Source organism: Amia ocellicauda, chromosome 1, assembly GCF_036373705.1.
Source record: "Amia ocellicauda isolate fAmiCal2 chromosome 1, fAmiCal2.hap1, whole genome shotgun sequence".
NCBI lineage: Eukaryota > Metazoa > Chordata > Actinopteri > Amiiformes > Amiidae > Amia > Amia ocellicauda.
In genome coordinates this window covers 5,873,207-5,894,807 of record NC_089850.1, presented here as the reverse complement: position 1 = coordinate 5,894,807, position 21,601 = coordinate 5,873,207, and the positions used below count along the sequence as shown (strand labels likewise).

At 40.6% G+C, this 21,601-nt stretch overlaps 1 protein-coding gene across 2 annotated transcripts in view; it reads left to right on the top strand.

Annotated features, from left to right (window-relative positions):
• Nucleotides 1-15,988, top strand: part of snx17 (sorting nexin 17) — a 49,412-nt gene extending 33,424 nt beyond the window's left edge. The window contains exons 5-15 of one of the 2 annotated variants that reach the window (XM_066709218.1): nt 372-482; nt 2,329-2,419; nt 5,770-5,857; nt 7,845-7,914; nt 8,908-9,000; nt 9,232-9,435; nt 11,286-11,411; nt 11,794-11,871; nt 12,135-12,209; nt 12,304-12,345; nt 13,068-15,988. In XM_066709218.1, coding sequence (XP_066565315.1) covers nt 372-482; nt 2,329-2,419; nt 5,770-5,857; nt 7,845-7,914; nt 8,908-9,000; nt 9,232-9,435; nt 11,286-11,411; nt 11,794-11,871; nt 12,135-12,209; nt 12,304-12,345; nt 13,068-13,187 — 1,098 coding nt within the window. In that variant the 3' untranslated portion in view covers nt 13,188-15,988. Of the gene's footprint in view, nt 1-371; nt 483-2,328; nt 2,420-5,769; nt 5,858-7,844; nt 7,915-8,907; nt 9,001-9,231; nt 9,436-11,282; nt 11,412-11,793; nt 11,872-12,134; nt 12,210-12,303; nt 12,346-13,067 lie in introns of both variants that reach the window. The other variant, XM_066709134.1, reaches the window with a different exon arrangement.
• The last annotated feature ends 5,613 nt before the right edge of the window (nt 15,989-21,601 follow it).

The window sequence follows — 21,601 nt, the reverse complement described above, 5'->3', positions numbered from 1 at the left end:
TTTATTATAGGATGGTGTTTATTCCTCATAATATGGTAAATGGAGTTTAAGGCATCATATATTCCGTTTAGAAGACCATCACAATCCCAGCTTTGCATTTTGAATGAAAAGGGTGCCAAGAATTCCTGGGTCTCACTGAGACCATCAACAAAAATGCATACATTTGAATTGCTTCTCAGCTCCAGAGCGAAATTACTCCATTCCCTACAATTTAACGTCCTACTGGTTTCTGTTCTGCAGCTTTGATCCTAAACTCAGACTGCCTCAGTGGATGGGGTTGTGCGGCCCCATAGAGACAGAGAGCACTCCTGTAGCCCCTCTGGTGCATTTGACAACACAGCTGACTTTTATCCCTGCCTTTTATCTCACAGGAGACCCAGCAGATTCCAACAGAGGAGGTTCACCTTGAAGTGTACCTTTTAAACGGCCAGAAGGTCAAAGTCATCATACTGACATCGGACCAGACCGAAGATGTCCTGGAGGTAACTGGTCTTTCTCTTTAGCAAAAGGCTTTGTTAGTCCCAGTACATAGTACATAGTTTTGATTGCTTAAAGGGTTTGCACCATGGCTGCCTACTGTCTACTCGGCTCTTAATCACGGAAGGAGTGGAACTATTTCAATATTCTGCTGTGATAAATTGATACATGTTGGATATTGATACATCTACATAAATAATGCATAGATGCATAAACGGACGTGTCATAAAGCAAGAAATTATTGTTTTTTCAAGTTAATAGCGCTCATTTGTGTGCAGTGAACGTGGCAGCCATCCTCTCTGCAGCATCATGTTGCAAGATGTTGCTCGTATTCCAAGTGTTTAAAGTTGAAGTGCGTGGTGTCGATGATGACTCTGGACTTCAACTGACGGATATCAGGAATGCAACAGCTGCAGAGGGGAGGAAGAGGAAGAGGAAGGAGGTGGAAATCAGTGTGTGTGAGACCCCAGCTGCGTTCCAGGACTGGGGTTGTTATGGATAGCATGTCCGCCTCTCTGCACAGGCATCATCCCAGATCTCGGTGTTCAGAACTGTGAGCATCTGTTTACAGCTGTTTGCGTACTATAGGCCGTTGAGGACCTGTGGGGAGAGGGGTGCCGGACGGTCTTCATTGTATCAGGCTGCTTATATTTAAAGAACACTTTCTTAACCTTGTTCTCACCTGACTGCATTATTCTGGCCAATTTCCGCAAAATGCTGTGTTATAGGGTGTGTTTTGCAGAATCATTTTGTACAATACTATGACCCTACTGTCTGTAAGTTTTCTTTCTACAACATTTATGTCTATATATGTTATTTATAGTGCCTTATATGACATGGATCTAATTTTAAAATGTGTATATTAATTAAATACACAGACCACACCATTTATATTTGCATAATTCGCACGTTGAAAGGATACAGTGGCAGAAAGCACAGTTCATTAAAAGCTAATGAGTAAAAGTCCATCTTTCGCATAGTTTCAAAGATTCTGATCCTATATCTCCCACACTGTGACATCTTCGCTCTTAACTGATTTATGTGCTGGAATAGCCTGTACAAAGTCCAGGCTGACTGCTTTGACTTTCTGGTGGGAGTTTATGAAAGTTGTGCTGAAGCCCGTCTCACACTGAATAATTCAAACCACATCTGGGTCGGAAGTTTCATGAATAAATGAGCATTGCTGATGATCGGCTTCTCTTTAACTTGGATGGAGAGGATTCACATTTTCTTGACCTTTCTCAACACTTGGCCATCGTTAAAGCAAGAACCACATTAAAACGACACCCAGTGAACCCCAATCATACCTAATCTGGAAACGTGTGCATGAAATCATGGATTCAACTTCAGGGGACTCGGACAGTGTGTGTGTCCCTCTAGAGGTTTATGTGCAAAGTCTGAGTGTCTGAAAGGATGGATGAGCAGCCTGGTCCCGTTTAATCTTCATTAATACAAAGTGGCAGGCTGGGGGGATATCATTTCTTCATTGTGATGTTCAGACATTATGAACATAGATGACTAAAGCTAACAAAACACTGTGATCCCTGGGTGGATTGAAACAATTACTTTGGATGTTGCATAACTGGTAACCTTCACTACAGCTTTGATGAACAACCCTTTATAGATGCTCGCTTTATGTGGTTTTATTATTTGCATTTAACTGTAGCCTTTAAAAAGGTCAAATCATTATCTATCTTAATTGCAAAGCTCTGTTGGCATCTCCTCCCGAAACGAAACCGTTCTTCAATGCCGAGGATACAATTCCCAGTGTCTCTGATAAGACTTTGATTGTCCAATTATAATGTACAACTTTTAAAGGAGGAAATATCTCCGTTTCATTGTGTTTTACAGGCTGTAGCTTTGAAGTTAGACCTTCCAGATGACCTGGTTGGATATTTCAGCCTTTTCCTGATCCGTGAGGGGAAGGATGGTGGCTGTACATGTGAGTATTTTTGTGATTTTTGAAGGGGTTCGATGCACTTTCCTGCTCTTCTTCTTGTATCCCATCTTACTCTACTTAACCTTTTGCTCTGGTATCAAAGGGAAAATAGTGTAGACTTCAAGTCTTGTCTGTTGAGATGCCAACTGTTTTGCCTCGTCTACTGCATTAAGTATTGAAGGACAAGGCGGTTTAATCGGGAGATGACAATGGCTCCTGCTGTACGTAGAGGTAACTTTTTACATTCAAAATACAGATGACAACTGACCTGCATGGCATTCACTTGCTGTAGCGCAACATATACTAGCTTAGTAGGCTATAATATGCCTTTGCTGTGCTGTATGGTGGTGTCATAGTTTACTAATGCAGTCCAAGCCTGGGCAGCTTATGGGGAGGTAAGTAGGCCAGTTCAGAAACTCAGAGACCAGTTCAGTCAATGCTCAGGAGGAATAAAGGAAGTATTATGTTAACTGCCTAGTTTTAGACTAATCCCCTTTACTTTTAGCAGAATTATGTCTATTGTTGTGGTTTATACAGAATAATGACTCAATATACTACCTGCAGTCACTCAAACTGCGATCCAGTGGGAGTCTCCTGTCTGTGGTCTCACTGAGTTTGCGGTGGTAATTAAACACTCCTGCTCAAGCCTACAAATGGATTTCAGTCAAGTTTTGTTTTTTGTAGATAAAGACCTTCTGGTTTCATGAACGTCTGCCAGTTGGACGTGCATAAATCGCTTCGAATCCTCCTTATTAGCCAAGCTTATGGATTCAGAGACTGGAATAATAAATGAAGCATCTTAGCTGTAAAAGCTGCATAACAGTGACAGATTCCAGACTATTAATTACTGCTGCTTTCTGTTATACATTTATAATCAGATGCATACCTCAGGCTGTGGATATCGGCAAACAGAAAAGTACCTTTATTAAAGTCATTTGGGCCCAAACACAAGGTGGTGCAAATGCAAGCAATCTGTAATCTGCTTTGCTGCCAGCTGTAGGAGTATAACGTATTCACTTTTTCGTATTTTTTGTCCATATGCAACAGAGATTTAATACATTTTTCGACAATTACATTAATTCTTTCACATGATGATGAAGAAAATATATGAACTATTCACTGCAGTGTTGATAATATATATTTCCTGAAACATGATCTGTCTAATAACAGTGCATGCATTGAATCTCTTAAACATGGGAAACCCGAAGCAAAATGATAAAGCAGTAGCTAGAAGAGGTCATTCATTTAGCCTGTCTTGCTTGTCAAATGTCTAGTACCGTATTGATCAAAGACATTCATCCAGCCATTTATATAAGGATCAAAAAAAAAAAAAATGCTTAGTAACTTCCTATTCATCATTATAAAGTACCTTACATTTCTCAGAGTATGTTAGCCTGGAAGATCAGAGTGCTGTATTCTCTTTGTAAGGTATGCAGACCACGGGTATTTTGTGTAGAGAGATTTTCAGTGCATGGTGCAACCGAACTGTTGAATAGAGCACTGCATAACTGGAGTTACTCTCAATGTCTGTCCACCAGGAACAGCAATTCATTTTACATTATGTGGGTCTATTTATTATTGCAATTGCGCCGAGTCTGCTGATGGTCGGCAGGGCTGAGTGGATTTCATTAAAAGAATGGGGGGAAATTAATTTCATACTGTGTTCATCTGCTCAACGACAGCTCCACACAGGACTGTATTCTCGGCCTATATAGCTTTTGAGCTGGCTCGAGGAATGTCCCCTCAACTACATCCCGTCGATATGTCTGTATAAAGAGACGTCTATCTTTTTATATACAAAGGCAATGGAGCTACAGTCCAACCTACTTACTAAATATGCAAGTGCCCAGAAAAATACAGAGTGCTAGGATATAATGAAAACCCATACAGCAAATGGCTAAATAATCTAGAACAACCTATTAGAATAAAATAATGCCATTCGGCTCAACACAGTGTTTTGGAACATGTAGTCCACACATGCATTCCTCCTCAGAATATCTTCAGCACAGGAAGACGCCCTTGACCGCGTTACCATAGAGACCTCATTATACTGAACGTCTGTTGTTGCATTCGAGTCCCGTGTCTTGTAAATTCCACGATGCTGTGCGTTAATATCAGAGGTTATCAAATCCTTCGGCTCCTCCGGGCACTTCCATTTCCCTGTGATAGTAAAACCGTTTGACTCCAGGAGATTTTTGGTCACTCTACACGGCAGAAGAAAGCCCCTCTGATTAGCGTGACATCGTTATTCAGGGCACAGGGGTTTTGGAGGACGTATCCTCGGCAGGTCCATGTTCTGAATCCTCTGAGCATGCTGTTACAGATGACACGCCGGTCCTGGCTGTCAGTCGACGTGTCCTTGAGGCGCTCCAGGGGTTAATAAGAGACTTGATCTATGAGTAGCGGACGCTCTGGAAGATGTTGCTTTTTGGATTTGATGCCAGGCATATGGGAGTCCAGAGATTCAGTCCAAGTGGGGTCCTACAAGCTGGACAGAGTCTCTGGTTTTCCAGACTCCTTTGCCAGTTATTTCTCTCCTCCGTTTGCCAGGATCTGTCATCAGTGACACACAAAGAAAACAAATCCATCTGTAGTAAACACATCCTGGAAGAACTCCAAGAGGCAGTAATATTTCTCCCTCTCTCACGCGCCTGTTGCATAATTGAAATTGCTCCGTCTAACTCAAGTTTTGGTAATGCTACCAAACAAAAATGCTGCATATATGCATGTAATACTTGTCCTGGGTTGGCTTCATAGTGAACAATGCCAGCTTTTTGTTTTTGTTGATCTTGCCGAGACATCATTTAGTTGACTTTATTTCTGTTGTCATCTGGGGGGAGGGGGCACGGTTTTAGGAACCATTGTCTTTGCAAATGCTTGTGCAATGAAAATTATCTGAGGGGAAATCTGCTACAGTTTTTTACTTTTGAAAGTTTGCCCTTTAAAATTAACATGTTTCGGTAAAAAAAATTTTTTAATGAGGTCAGTTAAAATGCATTTTGAATGCATCTTATTTTGTAAGATTTCATATTTTCCATGTACATTTCAAAGATATAGATCAGAAAATTAAATAACTGAGGCTCTATCTGTTTGCTGCCATCACAACAACCTTATTAAAGACAGGAGTTATAACTCTGCTTTCAAAGTGTGAAAATGTTGTGAGGCTCTCACTCGATATCCCCGTTTCCCTGTCGGCAACTGTAAAGAAACGCTAGGTTTTCCGCCTTCTCTTGTTGGGTGCTAGATTTCTCCTGTTTTTGTTATCGTGTGGCAAATGTCCTGCCCTTGGCATCTGTGCCGGGCCGTGCTTGTGCTAACTGTGGCTTTCTTTTGTGTCATTTGAAATTCCCCAGTCGTACGAAAGCTGCAGGAGTTTGAGTTGCCGTACGTCTCGGTCACCAGCCTCAGGAATCCAGAATACAGGATTGTCCTTCGGAAGAGGTAAGACTTGACTTGTTTCTAGTCACTAGGAACTGGTCATGCATTTGAACCTATACTAGTCTTATTTTATTTATGTGTTTATTTATAGATGTGTTCTACATATTTAGTGAATATTTATATGAAAACTGCATGTTATAGGTGACTGTTATAGGTAATCCCTGATATGGATAAAACTTCAGCTATGAAATTCATCATCAACATATTAAACTGAAGACTAAGACACTTGAGAGGGCTGCCTCTTCTCATATTTGAACACTCAAAAAATAAGAGGTGGCTCTGGCTAATAAGGATAAATAAGTTAGGAGAATGGATAAATATGGGATCTACACACAAATAAATAAATCCCTAAAAAGATTTACTGCAAAACTGGCTGCACAAGGGAATGAATGAAATGACCTTCGCGAATCAGTCAGATACTCGATTTCAGGCACGTTGAACTGTTTTTTTTTTTTTTTTTCCATTATGAAGTCATTCTGAAGTTAAAACAAACACAAATACTTGCATCCTCTCCCTGAACAGTGAGAGCTCTGCTGTGTTCCTTGTGGACTCTTAAATGTCCTTGGCGGTCTTCAATTATTTGAATGGTCCTGGCATTCTCTAGTTGATCAATCAGTTTGCCAGACTCCCACAGAGCAGACTTCTGCGTTTCTGTGGAAAACTTCACATGTCTGTACAAGGTGTCGTCACCCTGCTATAATAACAAACCCGAATTCTCCAGGAGGGCAGTTGCCACAGTTTGCAAAATGTTGCAGACTGCAAAACATTGTGCCATTGTGTTCTGCATGATTTGAAGGCATGAGTTCTGTACCACACACACAAATGTCTGACTTTATTCCTCGCTGCTTCCCTGTGTGGACTAAGAACAGGAAAGCACACTGCCATCTGACCTACTTTTATCTAAAAGCGTCTCGCAAGAGAATATCCAAAGGTGCAAAGAATAACTAACCGTCATTGAGAAGATAAAAAAAAAAATACGCAGATTAATGAGTGTATTTTTGTTTTAATGCTTCTCGGAGGATCCCACAGAAACCAGCACTGACGGCCTTGTGCAGCGTAATACTCATAAACTGTCTTCAAAGGAAGGGAATATGTATAGCTTTCATTCGCTGCTTTATAACAGTCTGTTGGTTGTCTGAATGGCACACAAATGGCATCATGAAATTGTTGTATGGATTACATTCTCAGTGTCAGAAGACTACTAGCAGTTTGTTTGAGGTATAACATAAAATAAAGGAGCAGGAGATAGAAAATGTATTTGGTGTGGTGTGGAGTGTGATTCTTATTTTTTTACTGATTTAGTCTTCACATTTTTCACTTTCACCAACTTACTTTAAGAAAAGGGAATATAGGAAAAGGAAAGGTTTTCGTATATATAAAAACCAACAAACAAACAAAACTCTTTACGGGCCTTGGCTTTTAACATTGATTTAACCAGATTCCCTTTTTGTGTAGGCTGTAAAAAGCTCATTGGGCAATTGGACCACCATCATCTGTATTGATGAAGGGTTTTATTCTCAAGGATTGTCTTAATAGTCTGTAAAGAATGTCAAAAACTGCAAGTTATAAACCACAAACTCCTTTAGCCAATTATCGGAGAAGAAGCAATGGCCTGTGAGGAGAACTTCTATCCCATTTAATATTAGTCTATTGGATAATGTGTTCTCGTATATGCCTAGGCAAGCATCCACTCTGTACTTTCATTCACAAGACTAATATAATATGACAACTATATATTGTACAATTAGACTCATTCATGCAGTAGTTCATATAAATTGTCTATGTATATGGAACCCCAGAATATAACTAGTCATCTGTTGTTGTTTTCATATAATGGTTAGTTTTACCTTTTGCCTCAGTAGATGCATAAAATACTAATTCAGTCGTGTCCAAATGCTGTTCTCTTTGTATCAGGACTTTCAATGTTTGAAGATAACAAATCAACCACTCGGGGTGGGCTAAATTCAATATTTGACATTTTGTTTGGTAGTTACTGGGACTCTGCGTATGACAGCGATGTCATGGACAACAGGGTGGGGCTCAACTTACTATATGCTCAGGTAGGTTTAAATATTTCTAGATCTTTGCATTAAAGTGGTCCACCATAAAAATGTTAACCCATGTAAATCTATGCTATTTTCTACGTCCTTGACAGCGGACACCAAATAAAACGCACACAACCTGGAGCTATCATCTTTTCTTCAATAATACACCGTTTTCATTCAGTTTTTACCACGACAAAACTACATTTGTGCATTTTTATAACCACTTTGAGACAAAAACAAGAATTCTTTAATAAAAGTGGCATGGCCTTCAAGATTGCAGTAACCATTGATATTTGCACATATAGACTCTTATCTATATCCCTTGAAATTCTCCCAGGCAAGTCACAAAAATGAAACGATACAAGTAAACAAGAGCGTTCTTGTATCCCTGATAGCTGGGCCTCAGGGGAGATGATTAAAAGTGCACCCACATACTGATAAACATGCATGATATGCTGTCTCCTTGACTGTCTCCAATGTTTTCCTCTGTCGGGATATGATGTGACAGTTAGGGCTGGTGAGTAATTTCTCCTATATTTAATCTGATGTAGCTTTAAAATAATTCATAGGTCAACATGCAACATCATGTTTTTAAAGAGAACCAGAAATGTCTCATCTGATCAACCGAGCTTCAGCTATTACTTGGTCTGACCATATGTATCAAGTTTAGTCTTTCAACTTTCAAACCCCCAGTATCTGTTTTCCGTAAACCATCCAGGCTTTTGTTTTCTTTATTTTTGAACCTGAAGTTCTTAAATGTCTGTTAAGTATGTAAAAATAATGATGTCTTGTTTAAACTGACTTCAAATAATTCCCACAGTCAAAAGATACCCAGTTATTCCTCCATCACTGCAAAAATATTTACCGTTACTTCAGTCACCTGCAGCTTAGAGAAAAATAAGAACCATGGATATTATTAAAATGCCGAAGACCTGCTTCAATAGTTAAACTGTGCCAATCTCTGTGTGGGTGAGGAAGACCTTTCTCATCTCAATTATTCTGTTACAGACGGTCTCTGATATTGAGCGAAATTGGATCCTGGTCAATAAAGACCAACACAGACAGCTCAAATCCCTGCAGGAGAAAGGCTCCAAGAAAGAAGTAAGTAACGAAAACAAATATATTTTACAAATCATCAACTTTAATCCTGATACAAAATTGTGTGAAATTTGACAATCTGTACAAGTTTATTTAAGGCCGTATAATGGCAAATGTCATCCAACCAGCTATTTATTTGTATTTGACCATTTCACAGGTTTCATGATGTTTAGCCTGATAGTTGACCTTGGGTTAGTAAGGATGGCTTTGAGTCTTTTTTTTTTTTTTTTCCAGTTTATCCATCTAGCTCAAACCCTGAAATATTTTGGGTACATTAAGTTCGATCCCTGCATCACAGACTTCCCTGAGAAGGGATGTCACGTGATCGTCAGCGCGGGCAACAATGAACTCAACTTCCACGTCAAGCTGCCCAACGACCAGATCAAGGAAGGAAGCTTTAAAGTGACCCGGATGCGATGCTGGCGTGTCACGTCCTCTGTAAGTACATGCAGATCAGTTCTTCATTTGAAGGGAAAGACGAGCATCAGGACAATACCAGACATTGACCTAAAATCCCTTCAAAATGGACTCTGATTGAATCCAGTTAGCAACAGTTTCGCATGACACTTGTGTGTGAACGGGGAGGAAGTGCACAGTAAATCGTTCAGAGCACTGTGCTTTATTAACATACGCACTACAAGACGTGTCCCAAGGCCAAGAAATACACATCAGGGTTTCCTAGCAACAAATAACAAAAGCAATGTGAGCTGCGAACGGATACAGTATTGTAAAGAACTCAGTCTTAAGATACTGGGGCCTCTTGACATCTCGGATCTACACAGCTGGAATACAGATGTGCTTCTAACTTGGTTTAAATTAAAATATGGCTGCTTCCATAACACACTGTTTCGGTGATGTAAAAACTGTGATTTTTACATTATTATGTCCAAATATTTTGTTTGTAATGCCACACTGTAATACAATCTTATTGATACTGGTTGTACAGATTGAACAATCCAGAACTGATTTTCAGATCGCACAGGTACAGTTGGTATATTGAATAGGATTCAAATGCAATCCAGAGAAAATGTGTTATGTTAAATAATGTTCTGCAACACAAAAGGATGAACAGTCTTGTGACTGTCATATACAAACAACAGCTTTTGCTGATGACATAAGAAAGTCAATGATTATAGATTTCCTTTCACCTGTTGTTAAGCATTCTTAAGTATTTGTTTCTTGTCCAGGGTGACTTACAGTTTACACAGGAGACATTGTAAGGCATTACTAAAGTGCAGTAATGCAGAAACAGGCTATAGAAGCACTTACTCTTACATTTAGTCAAATTCTCAGTTTTCCCATCTCTGGCATAAAACAACTGTTTATCATCAAGATTCGAAATCAATAAATGTATGTCATCTTTTATTAATGCAGGGCCATATGGTTCCTGAATTATATAGTTGTATTTGTGTATAAGCTTATGTGATTGTAGGAGATACAATTTCTGTCACTTTTATGGTTTATTCTCTGTCGGATTTATTTTATAAGAATGTACTTTCAATCTTCTCTCAATTTGCTATTTTCTGAAAATTAAAGCCTGCTTTTGCTTCACGCTTACAAGGAAGCAGCTTTGTTCATGTGGAACGGTATAGGCTTGAAAAGCATCTTCATAAGGCTATGAACTGAAAGAGAACTGCTAGTGCTACTGTGTGGATATCATCACTTTAAGACAAGGAAGGAGCTCATTCGAGTTTAGGATCTAAGACTAGAAAGAGGGACATTTTGAGTTTGAAGTCTTATGAGTTATGATGCGTAGATAAATGTATTGAATAGGGCTTCACATGTTGCAGTGCCAAGCTCTGGTGCAGTGCGTGTACAATACAGGTACCATGTGGATAATTGAAGGACATAAATTTAACATTTGAGGGACATTTACATTTTTGATAAGGCTGGACCCCAGGCTTTACTGTGCTATTGTGTTACCGTCCGGTGTCTTTTCTCCTTGAGCAACATGCCAGGTCTGCAACATGCCAGGTTTAACATCCGAGTCTCACAGAGGTATCTTATGCAAAAATTATAATCATAATAAAAAAAGTCTTCTTCATTCATTGATTAACCCCCCCAATATTAATATAGCATTTCAAGGAAAAACAACTTTCTTCAGGAGATGGATTTCAACAGTTTCTGAAGGCAGGGAATTCCTTCATGTCTGGAGACTGACTTTTCAGATTTGTTATATCAATAATTCTAAATATATAGACATGATTTGGATTTAATGTTGTGTGTGAATGCAAGCATGGTGGACAGAAGACAATAAATGTTGTGTTTGTGCTTGTGCCCTCCAGCAGGTACCAGTGGCTAATGGTACGGCAAACGGTTGCGGCTCTGGGAAGTGTGAGGTCAAACTGGAACTGGCATTCGAGTATCTCATGAGTAAAGATCGCTTACAGTGGGTCACGATCACCAGTCCCCAGGTGGGTGGCGGACTCTGCTACATGAGCCAAATGTGGTTCAAATGAAGGCAAAAGCTTTCACACCCTTCATATGAAAACATGTTATTCAGTTACTTATATGTGATGTGTTTTTTCTTGAGTTTGTTGAACAAATAGAATCCAGGGGACGGAACCAAGTTAAGTTTACACCCCCTGTCTATGCTCAGTCAGCTACGTTCTTCTCTCTCTCTCTCCAGTCTGAAACATATGAAAGAAATTCAATAGCTCAACTGATATGCATTGTTCACGGGGGGCCTGGCTCCTTACTCTGTAGAAACATGGACCAGAAGGTAGCTGTGTGTTTTATTAATTTCCTTTCCCCGAATTGCTTCTAATGTTCTGCCAACGCTGCTTGCTTTTCAAGGCGATCATGATGAGCATCTGTCTGCAGTCCATGGTGGATGAGCTAATGGTGAAGAAGTCTGGCGGCAGCATCAAAAAGGTTATTGATCCTTTTCTAGATGGGACGCACGTGTGTATTGGGCATCCAGGAGATGCTCCTAGGATGTTGACAGCACTGTTTTAATCTTCTAATCCAGCTGCAACAAATGCTTGCTCTTCAGATCAGCTACTGTTTTAAATTTCCAGTAGAGGACAATGATTTTTTTAAAAGGGAATAGAGGTTTAGGGGCAAACATGAGGTTTTTGTTTCCAGCTGGCACTCAACGTCTATTTTCAATGCCATCTTTGTGTTTGTTCTTTCAGATGCTGAAGAAACGCCACAACGGCTCCATCCGCCGATCTGACAGTCAACAAGCTGTGAAATCTCCGCCCTTACTAGTAAGACTCTTAGTGGAAGCAGGTTTAAACATGTGATCAGCCCTCGGCTCCTCACATGGTTACTAATACTCTATTTCTTTGTCATTTTAACCAGGACTCCCCAGATACGAACCGCGAGCCTGTTGTCAAACTGGGGGTGAGTTGTTGTGTTTTTGCACTTATGAGATGTAAATGACGCACATGTAACATGCCTGGGTTACTGTAGTGAAATTCCCTGGTTTATCCTCGTTGCTGACCGTGCGATCGGGTGTGCCCCGTCTTACACCCTGTGCCACCCGGTTAAAGCCCTGCCTCTGTTTGACCCTGTATTGGATGAAGCACTAATTGATAATGGATGGGTAATTGTTACTGATTACATATATGGGTTTAAAGTTCTTAATAATTGCACATTTTCACACTTTCCAAGACTGGTGGCCTAGTACTCATATACCTGGTTGGCTTGCCTTGCATAAACAGCATCACAGTGGCTGAAAAGAATCGGCCCCTGCGGTCATGTCAAGGTCATGTCTAAGCTGACGTCCTGGATAAATACAGGCATCCTCTGTGCTGTCATAGCAGGTAAAAGCCTTGGATCCAGGCGGAGGCACCTCCTGACTTGTTAAGCACTTTAAACAGTGCTATGTATTATACGGGTAATTGGTTCCTTCTGCATTTTGTGAATGGATTGAGAAAGTAAACTGCATTATAGGAACAGGAAAGAGGTCTATACCAAATGACAGTTCAACTTTTCAACGGTCTGAAAAATCTCCACAGGGTATTAAGTCCTATTAACCTGTAGGTGAGGGGGGAAAATTTCCCTTGCCCCCCCCGTGAGGAAGTGCTGCTGTCCCTTACCTGCCGCTTACGGTGTTTCCACAGAGTAAGCTGACCTCTGTGACCCTGCGGGGAATCAGCACGTCCAACTCTGCCAACGACATCAGCGGCAACAATTTCCATGGCAACTACGCCTTCGAGGGGATTGGAGACGACGACTTGTAAACACGAAAAACATTCCAGTCCTCGCCTGAGAAACCCAGAGCTGGCTGATGAGAGACAGGGAGCCAAATTCTGCAAGATTCGAAGGGTTTTACTCCCTGCAAATATATCCCTAAATTACATAGGCTACAAGATCAGATTTGTATCTCAGTCCAGTCCTTGTATGAATAGGAGTATTATCATTTACTGTGGGTATTATAAGCTTTTAATTTCCAGTACATTTGGTTAAAGCATATTTGTGTAAGATCAGTCACACAGCCATGTCAGTACTTTCACAAATATTGAACATTCTCCGTATTTTCCCAGTTCAACAATATACCTTACAATCACGGTTATTTTCCTTAGAAAAACGTTTAAAAGATTTATGTCATTTTATCTGACGTGTGCAAGATGGAAAACGTCACACAGGTTAGTACGGTTACCTTCTCTTGAAGAGAAAAACAACCCCACTCATTTAAGTTGTCATTTGACTGTATTTATCAGTGCCAAGAAGAATGATTTCCCAGTCATTTCTCTCAACATGATTAAGTCTCTTGAGTTCGACCTCGGGGTGTTTCAGAAAAGAAGGTGACATTTTCCTAATGTGAAAAAGTTACTGTTGTTGCATGTGAAATAGAATTACATTTAAAAAAAAAAAAAGCATATAGTAGCTTTATGCTTTGCAGCAAGAACCCCAGGTACGAGACAGCATGCAGTTTTATTGGATTATATTGGGATCTGTAAAAAGCGCATCACAATGGACTTAACTGACTGAAAATCTTTCTGATGCTCCCAAGACCCCTCAAGAGAGTTGAATTGAACAGCTTCAAAGCTACATGATACCTGAGCAGACAGTCCTCAATAGCCTTCGGATGGTCTGACAGAGGCCTTTGGTCAATGGAGTTTAACACTAGTGAAACTTACTGTATATAGTTCTTAAAAGAGATATTCATAGCCTTTATAATGTGTGTTTGGAATGTAAATAGCATATAAGTCACTTGGAAGGCCTACTACAAACGACACAGAACAGAGATTGATATTTCCCGTTCATAGTGCCATGGCAGTCAGTTTTCTGCACAGCAATAAGAGGAATGTATGTCTGTGGAAATGCGCTAGTGGACGATGATCACAAAGTGTGCAGTTGTGCCAAATCTGCGTGTGACTGCAGTCTACAGTCACACTCGGCCGGGGTTGCATAGCATTCGATTTTTCCTTTCAACCAGTGGGTGCGGGGTGCTGATTCACCCTACCATCATTACTGGTCTGTTCAGTGAGTACAAACCATACCCATTAGGAACGACTTATGTTTTCCTTTCCAGTGGGAAATTATATATTTGTTACTTGGTAACAAAATAGCAGTTTGGGTGTTGTCGTGTTCAGATTTGCTCTTGTGGGTTTTAAAAACTGGATTCTGCATCCACGCAGCCACAAGGTGATGGCATTGAGAGTTTTGTGTTTGGGAAGGGAAAGGTCTTCTCTTGCTGCCTTACAGGTATTTCTAAAGCCTTAACAGTCCTTTTCCCTCAGACCTCATTTGTCAGAAAAGCACGGTCACTGGGGCAGTGGACACATGACCGTCGCATGGTGTCATGTTGCAGCCGTGAGTGCTGAGTCACGGGAATCTTGCAGGATTTGGAGGAAATCTGTTGGTCAGTTCTGTTGAATGGCTTGCACTTGTGGAACTAATCATTTTGCACAGTATTTTGAGAATGGAAATGGGTGAACTGACCGTTCCAACAAAATGAAATCAAAATCCAGATCACAATGAAAACCTTCAAGAGTTCTAGGACGCGTGTATGAAACCCGGGAAAGGGTGCTCTCAATTTTCTAGTTTTGTTTGTCCAGCGAGTCAAATTAAATTAAGACTTCTCATAAATGCCAAAATAATAGTTTACTAAAGCATTTTGCACAAAAGGAGCATTAACAAAATCACAATAATGTCACTTTTATATATGTACATGAATAAAGAAAAGGTATTCTGAGCATTGTTACTAATATCTGTATCTCTTACGGTGTATTGTAATCAAATAGATCTTAATGTAATCTAAGATGTATCAAACAAAATAGAAACTAATCTGTATCATTGTTTACAGAATTGTAGAAACATATAGTCAATGCAAAATGTTTACAGATTCAGACTTTCATCTGCTTGTCTTATTAATTAAACAGAGTATTATGAAAACTGAGTGATTCCAGCTTTTCCCCCCCATTTCTTTTTCTTTATTTCTGAACAAATTTCGCAGGGTTATTCATGAAGACAAAAATAGAAAAAATAAATCAAAAAGGTCTGTGTTAATCTGCATAAGCTTTCAGTTGTATTAATGTCAGATCTTTTGACTATCTAGGCAATCAGAACAGCATCTTTCATCACCGTGAAGTGATGAACGTTTTTACTATTTTCTAGACTACTGCCGAGCATGAAATTACCGGCTCTGGTATGGGATATGTCTGGAAGTGACAGAACTAGAGCACATCATGTCCTTATCGTTTCAGTCTTTGTTCTGAGAGAACTAACCCTACACACATAGTTTTTTGTGGGTTTGTTTGTCTTTCTTTTTTTTTTTTTAGTTTTGTTTTTGTTTATGGGGTGGGGGGGGAGGTTAAAGTGAAATTTATTTAGTCTCTTTGACCTTGACTGAAATGAATGTGTTCACAGATGTGTCTGGAAAAAAGGTAGTTTTTTTGGATCAAAAATTGTCATAAGAACAAATCTTTATCATTCTAATTTCTAATACCAATTAAACTGTTTAAGGACAATGAATGGGAGAGTCAAGCCCTGAATTGTATTGAATTTAGGTGCCAAATAAATTACATTTTAAATGTGACACTGCTTTGTTTTGGGGGTTTTATTTGTCTTCTGTGTGGAGAGAGTTTGCCTTCTCAGACAAAGTCGACCTGGGTGTATTTCTCAGGTGCAAAATAAGAGGGAACTAGTTCACATCACTCCTTCAACCCTGGGCTCAGCTGTTGGCTTCAAAGAAGCTGCCACGGTACACCAGTAAAAAAACACAACGGCAACATCTGGCAGGTGTCAGAGTGCAGGGACAGATGTGGCCCATTATAATCATCAGGCCTGAAGTGATGCTCATTGGTGCAGGGGGGTTTGTGGAAGACCACCTCTGTGCAGCCTGATTCTCTGACCGATGCATTGTCCTGACTGGAACCCAACTCCCTGAATCTGGCACATCGAAATCTTCTTTACCTGAAGTGGGGAAAGTCATGTGTTCCTTCTCCTGATGAGCTTTTGAGAGGGAACGTGTTCCAGCCTATAGGGAGTAGCACTTTGATACTGGATACAGTCACAGAAGTCCATCACTACCGCTTCAGTATTCCTGAATGACTAAAGGTGCTATATTCCTGCTGTTTATTGATTGATTGACAAACAAATTCCCTAAATGTAAAGTCAAGGAATACAATTATTTTCTTAAAGCCCTGCCTAGCTGTGCAATAGGCCTGATTCACTGCAATATCCTCATCACAAAACAGGGCTTTTGGATGGCAACTTAAGAATGTGGCCAGGAGGGACAATCTACAGTGCATCGGGAAAGTATTCACAGTGCTTCACTTTTTCCACATTTTGTTATGTTACAGCCTTATTCCAAAATGGATTAAATTAATTATTTTCCTCAACATTCTACAAACAATACCCCATAATGACAACGTGAAAGAAGTGTGTTTGAAATATTTGCAAATTGATTAAAAATAAAAAATATATAAAAGCACATATACATTAGTATTCACAGCCTTTGCTCAATACTTTGTTGAAGCACCTTTGGCACCAATTACAGCCTCAAGTCTTTTTGAGTATGATGCTACAAGCTTGGCACACCTATTTTGGGCAGTTTCTCCCATTCTTCTTTGCAGGACCTCTCAAGCTCCATCAGGTTGGATGGGGAGCGTCAGTGCACAGCCATTTCCAGATCTCTCCAGAGATGTTCAATCGGGTTCAAGTCTGGGCTCTGGCTGGACCACTCAAGGACATTCACAGAGTTGTCCTGTAGCCACTCCTTTGTTATCTTGGCTGTGTGCTTAGGGTCGTTGTCCTGTTGGAAGATGAACCTTCTCCCCAGTCTGAGGTCCAGAGCGCTCTGGAGCAGGTTTTCATCAAGGATGTCTCTGTACATTGCTGCATTCATCTTTCCCTCGATCCTGACTAGTCTCCCAGTTCCTGCCGCTGAAAAACATCCCCACAGCATGATGCTGCCACCACCATGCTTCACTGTAGGGATGGTATTGGCCAGGTGATGAGCGGTGCCTGGTTTCCTCCAGACATGACGCTTGCCATTCAGGCCAAAGAGTTCAATCTTTGTTTCATCAGACCAGAGAATTTAGTTTCTCATGGTCTGAGAGTCCTTCAGGTGCCTTTTGTCAAACTCCAGACGGGCTGTCATGTGCCTTTTACTGAGGAGTGGCTTCCGTCTGGCCACTCTACCATACAGGCCTGATTGGTGGAGTGCTGCAGAGATGGTTGTTCTTCTGGAAGGCTCTCCTCTCTCCACAGAGACATGCTGGAGCTATGTCAGAGTGACCATCGGGTTCTTGGTCACCTCCCTGACTAAGGCCCTTCTCCCCCGATCGCTCAGTTTGGCCGGGCGGCCAGCTCTAGGAAGAGTCCTGGTGGTTCCAAACTTCTTCCATTTATGGATGATGGCGGCCACTGTGCTCATTGTGACCTTCAATGCTGCAGAAATGTTTCTGTACCCTTCCCCAGATCTGTGCCTCGATTACAATCCTGTCGTCTCGGAGGTCTACAGACAATTCCTTGGACTTCATGGCTTGGTTTGTGCTCTGACATGCACTGTTAACTGTGGGACCTTATATAGACAGGTGTGTGTCTTTCCAAATCATGTCCAATTAACTGAATTTACCACAGGTGGACTCCAATCAAGTTGTAGAAACATCTCAAGGATGATCAGTGGAAACAGGATGCACCTGAGCTCAATTTTGAGTGTCATGGCAAAGGCTGTGAATACTTATGTACATGTGCTTTTTTTGTTTTTTATTTTTAATAAATTTGTAAAGATTTTAAATACATTTCTTTCACCTTGTCATTATGGGGTATTGTTTATAGAATTTTTAGGAAAATTATTAATTTAATCCATTTTGGAATAAGGCTGGAAAAAGTGAAGCGCTGTGAATACTTTCCGGATGCACTGTATCTTGCTTGTCTAGCAAAGATATTTCCAGGACTTTACCAAAAATAGGGTATTCTAATCTTGCATCATGAATTGGAATGGAAAGTAATGAGCCATTAGCTTAACTGGAACACTAAACACATCAAAGAGATTTATGAGTCTTTCTGTCTCTGTCCCTCGCAGGGCTGAGCAAATGAGAGCCACAGCAAAGCCCCTCAGGCTCTTCTTTTGTTTGAGTGTTTCTTCCTGCTCACTCTGCACTGTTATTAATGTCAAGGCATTTACTGCACAGTAAACCCCCTCCTTATTGTACATGAAAACAAATATGTAACGTGCTTGGAAAGCAGCTGAGATTTGATTTGTTTTAGTCTGAAATTCTTTCGCCAATTATTTAAGATCTGTTTCTTAACTGTTATTTTGTTGTTGTTGTTTTTACTCCTTCTTAACAAGCAGGCAGTGCAATCATTTCAAATTGAGATCCGTATGTCAAACAATATAATTTCCAATATAACATCTCATAGACAATGATTAATAAGTAGGGTGTTTTCTCTTGAGAATGCAGTGTTTTTCTTGCTGATATTGCCTAGGAAGACCACAATTCATGCAAAATAACTGAATGGCAATTTCCGTTATGATTAATTCAATGTTTCAGAGAGCCAGTTACCTTGTGGCCATATTCTACACTCACCTAAAGGATTATTAGGAACACCATATTAATACTGTGTTTGACCCCCTTTCACCTTCAGAACTGCCTTAATTCTACGTGGCATTGATTCAACAAGGTGCTGAAAGCATTCTTTAGAAATGTTGGCCCATATTGATAGGATAGCATCTTGCAGTTGATGGAGATTTGTGGGATGCACATCCAGGGCACGAAGCTCCTGTTCCACCACATCCCAAAGATGCTCTATTGGGTTGAGATCTGGTGACTGTGGGGGCCAGTTTAGTGCAGTGAATTCATTGTCATGTTCAAGAAACCAATTTGAAATGATTCGACCTTTGTGACATGGTGCATTATCCTGCTGGAAGTAGCCATCAGAGGATGGGTACATGGTGGTCATAAAGGGATGGACATGGTCAGAAACAATGCTCAGGTAGGCCGTGGCATTTGAACGATGCCCAATTGGCACTAAGGGGCCTAAAGTTTGCCAAGAAAACATCCCCCACACCATTACACCACCACCACCAGCCTGCACAGTGGTAACAAGGCATGATGGATCCATGTTCTCATTCTGTTTACGCCAAATTCTGACTCTACCATCTGAATGTCTCAACAGAAATCGAGACTCATCAGACCAGGCAACATTTTTCCAGTCTTCAACTGTCCAATTTTGGTGAGCTTGTGCAAATTGTAGCCTCTTTTTCCTATTTGTAGTGGAGATGAGTGGTACCCGGTGGGGTCTTCTGCTGTTGTAGCCCATCCGCCTCAAGGTTGTACGTGTTGTGGCTTCACAAATGCTTTGCTGCATACCTCGGTTGTAACGAGTGGTTATTTCAGTCAAAGTTGCTCTTCTATCAGCTTGAATCAGTCGGCCCATTCTCCTCTGACCTCTAGCATCAACAAGGCATTTTCGCCCACAGGACTGCCGCATACTGGATGTTTTTCCCTTTTCACACCATTCTTTGTAAACCCTAGAAATGGTTGTGCGTGAAAATCCCAGTAACTGAGCAGATTGTGAAATACTCAGACCGGCCCGTCTGGCACCAACAACAATGCCACGCTCAAAATTGCTTAAATCACCTTTCTTTCCCATTCAGACATTCAGTTTGGAGTTCAGGAGATTGTCTTGACCAGGACCACACCCCTAAATGCATTGAAGCAACTGCCATGTGATTGGTTGGTTAGATAATTGCATTAATGAGAAATTGAACAGGTGTTCCTAATAATCCTTTAGGTGAGTGTATATCGATCAGTCAATCCCTTTTAATCTCAAATATCTTTCACCATAATCCTTCCCCCGAGTCGGCTTTCTAAGAAGTTGTTCAGATAAACAAACTAAAAGGATGTAATCTATAGCCATGCATTTGATGGGATAGTTCCACACTATTTTATGTAAAAACAAGAACAAAAAAAACACTTGTTTAGCTGTAACACATTGCTGTCCATCATTATCATTATTATTATTTATTTGTTGGCAGATGCCATTAGCCAGGGTGACTTACAAAATATTGGACATTGTTTAAATCCATTTGTCAGGAAGTATTAACACGTTATTAAAGGCACTGAAAGAATAAGGGAAGAGGGTAAGCTGCATAATTTTCTCCTCTCCTTCCCTGCAATGTTATGCTAATGTTGTGAGATTGTATCGTATGATTTCATAGTCCGGTGTGTTACAGTTGAACAAGGCCTCTTGTACCTTTCCTGCAGAGCGCGCAGGCATTGGCATTGCATCTGCGCTCTGCTGACACTTTATTAACAATCAGGGCATGTAATTTCACATTGGTTAAACAGGCAGCATCTTCTGAGCACATCCAATTAGCATGTTCCCCCTGCTTCCCTGCTCTGTGCGCTGGTCGGGGGGGTGGAGGGATTATTACTGCCTGCGCATTGTAATCACCTTCAGGAGGGACCTGATTTGTTTAGTGAGAAAGCTTACCAGAGTAAGTCTACCAGCCTTTCATACAGCAGAAGGGATTGCTACATCCATTAAAAAACACTGAAATAGTTTGTTATAGCAGTATCAACCTGCAAAGCATCATACTTTGGAGACGTGTAGAAAGCTGTTTTACTGGAAACTGACACAGAACACTAGAGACTCAACTTTATCCTTTTAATTATGATCTATGGTCACCATCTGTCTGCTTAACCCAACAGAAATGATTTTCTGTGGGAAATTAAGATATTTTTGGTACTTCCTGCTCAGGCAGGTGTCAGCACCTGAAGTTGTGTTAGTGTCTGCTGAGCTTTCATCCATTTCGAGCTTGAAGACGAAGTCTCATCTTGCAATGCAAGATGCAAGTAATGCAATGTGGATGCATTAAAAATACTGCTCTCAATAACATCTATTATAAAAAAAAAAAAAAACAACAACACTTCGGTCACATTGGGAACAAATCCCCATTGCTTGTCAGTCTGACCAATGGGGCACTTGGGTCAAAAAACTCAAATTCTGTTACAGTCTTGGCAGCTTAAATTGTCCTCCAGTCCTAGGAGAGCACTTAACTTCCATGTCCACTGCAAGGAGAACTCATTTACTTGAAAAATGTCCGTTAGGGGGGATGTCTACAGACAGTGCTCTGTTGTTTTCTGACATTGCAGTGTTCATTAAATATCCCAGCCTCCTCTACTTGACCTCACTGGGC